This window comes from Salvelinus sp. IW2-2015, linkage group LG34 (assembly GCF_002910315.2).
Source record: "Salvelinus sp. IW2-2015 linkage group LG34, ASM291031v2, whole genome shotgun sequence".
Lineage (NCBI taxonomy): Eukaryota > Metazoa > Chordata > Actinopteri > Salmoniformes > Salmonidae > Salvelinus > Salvelinus sp. IW2-2015.
The window spans coordinates 8,423,610-8,428,278 of record NC_036873.1 but is presented as its reverse complement, the minus strand read 5'-3'; the positions used below and the strand labels follow the sequence as shown (position 1 = coordinate 8,428,278).

Genomic DNA, 4,669 nt, shown 5'->3' with positions numbered 1-4,669 from the left:
GTCCTGAGGAGAGCGAAGGAGAAGGGAGGGGAAAGCAGAAAGGCGAAAGGAACCAGAAACAAGGTGGAAGGAGTTCAAGACCAACAATAAAACAAACAGTGGTTTATCAACCATCAAAAAAAAGATGTCTCAGGACAGAGTTGGTGTTCTCTGTGACCAGGGAGCTGCTCAACGTGCCCTCCTCGTCCCTGTCCCCTCCTCTCTTCACCCCTCCCAACCTGCTCTCTCTCTTCTCGCGCTACGTAGACCGACAGAGGCTGGAGCTGCTGCAGGAGAAGTTACAGTGAGTACAGRCTCTCGCGTCCTGAAGTGTGCTGTTCCTACCTCCCCTTCAATGATTTGAAAAGCATGGATGGTAAACAAGTTCACATGCACAATGCCTTGGCGCTTTTTGAGTACATTGTGTTAAGGTGCTGAGGGTTGTGAGTTCYCATCCCAGTCGGAGGTGGAATTTCCAATTTGTCACACACTTCAGGGTGACTGAGGGCGGCAGTTAGCCTAGTGGTTAAGAGCGTTGGGCCAGTAACCTAAAGMTACCTGGTTCGAATCCCTGAGCCGACTAGGGGTAAAATCTGTTGACGTGCCCTCGCAAGTTAAATCGCTTGGGATAAGAGTGTCTTCTAAATTACTCAAATGTAGAATGGGAGGAATTGGATTTAGTACACACACGTTCTTCTTTGACCATCGGACATTTACTTTGGACCATCTGTTTACTGCTTTCTCACAATAAACCCTACTTCCTTTTCTCTGTCTTAGGATCTCCGCATTGTCGAGGTAGAAGTAACGACAGACATCAAGAGAACCCCAGTTGAAGCGTGTGTGCGCAGAAGAGTAGGATGTCTACTAGGGTTGATAATGATTTTAATCCAGCAGAATCTCTTGTCATTTTTTTCTTTGTGTCCTTTAGGTGTGTATGGGGATGCGTGTGAGTGAGCGATGAAACTGAGAGAAAATAAAATCAGCTTTTTTTTATTCTTATTGTTGATGCCTGTGATAAAACATCAAATTAAAAAGTATTTCTATTGTATACAACTGTTTGTGCTGGTTTGTTTCACTCTTCGTCTCATTTGTTGAAGACTAGCAACCAACAAGGTGTCGCGCTACCAACGCRAGGGRCGTGGGTTCGATTCCCGCAAAGGCCACATGAAAATGTATGCACTCACTCTGCTGTAAATAGCTTTAAATAGAAGAGTATGCTGAATTTCATTATGTTAGAATCATTCATTTATCATTCAATAACCTTGCCTGTCACTTACGTGTCAAGATTGTGTTGCAGGATTCCCATAAATAGCAATACTNGTAGATCTGAAGGGTTGTGATCGGTGGAAATGACTATTGCTTATACCGATCCAATCCTTTCAGATCGACATGAGTGCCTAGGGTGAAGGGGCTAGGGAACGATTTGGAATTAGGGGGAGGGAGGAGAGGAAGGGGTGAACATGACCTCCCCATACCCTGCAGCTTCACCGCTCCCTCAGTCAACCGGCAGTCACTAATGTTCAATGTTAAGTTTCAAGTAGTCAACCCCCCCCCCCCAGCGCTATTTGGCGGAAACCCTAATTGTCCCGAAAAGCTTTGCTTCCCCCGTCACTAATATTCACCACYGACTCACTCGCCTCTTCTCCTCCATCTGTCCCCACATCCTGCAGGGTGAGTGACGAGCAGTGCCTGTTGATCATGTCGGTGCGTAAGGGAAAGCGCCTCATCTCCAGGCTCATCCCTTTCCTGCCTCCGCTGCAGGCCGCCACCGTTGTCATGGGGATTGCCCGGAACCTGCCCGCCCTGGCCAAGAAGGACAAACAGGACCAGGTATAGATGGAGGCACACATACACACACAGTTGGTTAGCGTCAGGTCTTTATTGCAAAAAACAATGTTGTCTATGAGATACTCAAGCCCACACACACAGAGACGCACGCACTCACACATGCATACATACTCACCTACATAGACGTATTTAATGCTCATAAGTGGTCTATAATTGCTCTTCCCCTCTCCCCCAGGTGCTGTGCTGGTTGGTGGAGCCCATTGCCGTGGTGATCTCGTCCCTATCTAGCGCCTCCCTCACAGATTTGCTGCAGGAGCTGCAAGGCAGCGAGGGTCAACTGTCCAGAGTGTTACAAAATAAGGTACCTGCACTGACCCACTATACAACCTGCCTGCTGTTAGAATGATGCAAAATAGTGCACSTTATTTTTCTCTGTCWAGCRGRGAWAATGGTTCAGGTTCAATGACGATAAATAAGGCCATGATGGTATTGACGTTATGAAGTCGGTGCACTCACTTTTCCTGTCCCCGTCTCTCCTTTTCTACCATCTCGTTCCTTTTCTKTCCATCCTCCCAGTTTGGTGTGACYCTGCTTTACCTGATCCTGAGTGAAGGAGAGAGAATGCAGAGCTCCAACCCCACCTGTCAACTCATGGATGACAATCGATGGTGAGCACAGCCCGCCCTTTTACTAGTCAGAAACCGGGGTGTGTTTTGTGATTGYCAACATTTAGAATGGCTGTTAGATTTTTACATTCATCAATATTAGCTAGTATTGTTCCATCAGAAGCTAAAACAAATAAGGTACCAGTAATGGCTAGTGATGCATGGTCAATGTCTCCACCTAGCGGCAGGTTTGGGAAACACACACAGCAGCTACAAACCTATACATCTTTTTTTGATGTTGATAACACTGTTTGTTTATTGTGGTCTTAACTCTCCACCTTGTCTGTGTCCTTTCGCTTCTTGCTTTCCCTCCCTCTCTTCGCTCTCTCAGGACAGAGTTGGTGTTCTCTGTGACCAGGGAGCTGCTCAACGTGCCCTCCTCGTCCCTGTCCCCTCCTCTCTTCACCCCTCCCAACCTGCTCTCTCTCTTCTCGCGCTACGTAGACCGACAGAGGCTGGAGCTGCTGCAGGAGAAGTTACAGTGAGTACAGTATACATCTTTTTTTGTGTTGGGATACCACTGTTTTGTTTTATTGTGGGTCCCCTTAACTCTCCACGTTGTCTGTGTCCTTTCGCTTCTTGGCTTTCCCCTCCCTTCCTCTTGCTCTCTCAGGACAAGAGTTGTGTTTTCTCTGTGGACCAGGGAGCTTTGCTCAACGTGGCCCTCCCCTCGTTCCCTGGTTCCCGCCCTCCTCTCTGTCACCCCTTCCCAACCTGGCTCTCTCCCTCTTCCGCGCTAGCCGTAGGACGACAAGAGGCCCTTGGACTGCTTGCAAAGGAAAGAAGGTTTACAGGTGAGTACAGTCTCTCTCCGCCGTCCTGAAATGTGGTTGTTCCTACTCCCCCTTCAATGATTTGGAAAAAGCCATGGGATCGGTTAAACCAAGTTCACATGCACAAATGCCCTTTGGGCCGCTTTTTTTTGAGTAAATTTGTGTTTAAGCGTGGCTGAGGTGTTGTGGGAGGTTTTTCCGGCATTCCCTAGTCGGCAGGTGGAAATTTCCCAATTTTGTCACACACTTCAGGGTGACTGGAGGGGCGGCCAGTTACCCCTAGTTGGGTTTTAAGAGCCGTCGGGGGCCCAGTAAAAACCTTAAAGTTTTACCTGGTTTCGAATCCCGAAGCCGACTAGGGGTAAAATCTGGTTTGACGTGCCCCTGCCGCAAGTAAAATCGCTTGGATAGAGGTCTTCCTAAATTATCAAATGGTAGAAATGGGAGGAATTGGGATTTTAGTACAACACCATGTACGTTCTTCGCCCTTTGACCATCGGACAATTTACTTTGGACCATCTTGTTTACTGGGCTTTTCACAATAAACCTACTTCCTTTTTTTTCCTCTGTCTTAAGGATCTCCGCATTGTCGAGTAGAAGTAAGCCCGACACGACCTCAAAGAGGAACCCCAGTTTGAAGCGTGTTGGTGCGCAGAAGAGTAGAATGGTGTACTAGGGTTGATAATTGATTTAAACTCTCAGCCAGAAATACTCTCTGGTATTTTTTTTTTCTTTGTGTCCTCTTTTAGGTGTTGTATGGGGAATGCCGCGTGAGTGAGCTGAGAGAAAAATAAATTCAGCCTTTTTTTTATTCTTTCAACGTTTGATGCCTTTGTTGGATAAATACCAATCAATTAAAAAGTTATTTCTATTGTATCAACTGGTTTTGTGCTTGGTTTGTTTACTCCTTCCGTCCTTTCATTTTTTTGAAGACTAGCAAACCAACAAGGTGTCCGCGCTACCAAACGCTAGGGGTCGTGGGGTTCGATTCCCGCAAAGGCCAAGCAAATGAAAATGTATGCACTCACTCCTGCTGTAAATAGCTTTTAAGTAGAAAGGGTAAAAATGCTGAAATTTCATCGTTGTTAGAATCATTAATTTAATATTTCATAAACCCTTGCCTGTTCCACTTACCGTGTCCTAAGATTGTGTTTGCGCAGGAAAATTTCCCATAAATAGCATACTTTTATTGTTCCTAAAAAACCAGTAAAAATGCCTGATTCGCTGACCCCTAGACCATCTGACAGCTGAAAACAGGATAGGTACATTTTCCCTATTCCATGTAGGTTACATGGAAGGAACACGTTGCGGTGCACCAGTGCTTGCTTTGTAAGTAGCTTAAAGTTGGTGGAATCTTATCTTGTGATTAAACATAAGACCTTATTGAAGGTTATTTTATGATTTAAAGAATCATGGACTATTTTTCCCTTTGTTTTTTATATTAGGATACTTTAATTAGATTTA

At 45.8% G+C, this 4,669-nt stretch overlaps 1 protein-coding gene and 1 long non-coding RNA gene across 2 annotated transcripts in view; both read left to right on the top strand.

The window, feature by feature from the left end:
- LOC111958365 (protein PAT1 homolog 1) overlaps positions 1 to 3,947 on the top strand; it is a 23,057-nt gene extending 19,110 nt beyond the window's left edge. Inside the window, exons 13-17 of the mRNA XM_023979604.2 lie at positions 1,650 to 1,809; positions 2,003 to 2,128; positions 2,344 to 2,435; positions 2,764 to 2,913; positions 3,782 to 3,947. Of these exons, the coding sequence (XP_023835372.2) occupies positions 1,650 to 1,809; positions 2,003 to 2,128; positions 2,344 to 2,435; positions 2,764 to 2,913; positions 3,782 to 3,881 (628 nt within the window). The 3' untranslated portion in view covers positions 3,882 to 3,947. The remainder of the gene's footprint in view (positions 1 to 1,649; positions 1,810 to 2,002; positions 2,129 to 2,343; positions 2,436 to 2,763; positions 2,914 to 3,781) is intronic.
- LOC111958366 (uncharacterized) lies at positions 134 to 1,032 on the top strand. The gene is made up of 2 exons (XR_002876519.2): positions 134 to 283; positions 757 to 1,032. It is a non-coding gene; the product is annotated as an uncharacterized lncRNA (long non-coding RNA).
- Positions 3,948 to 4,669: the final 722 nt, after the last annotated feature.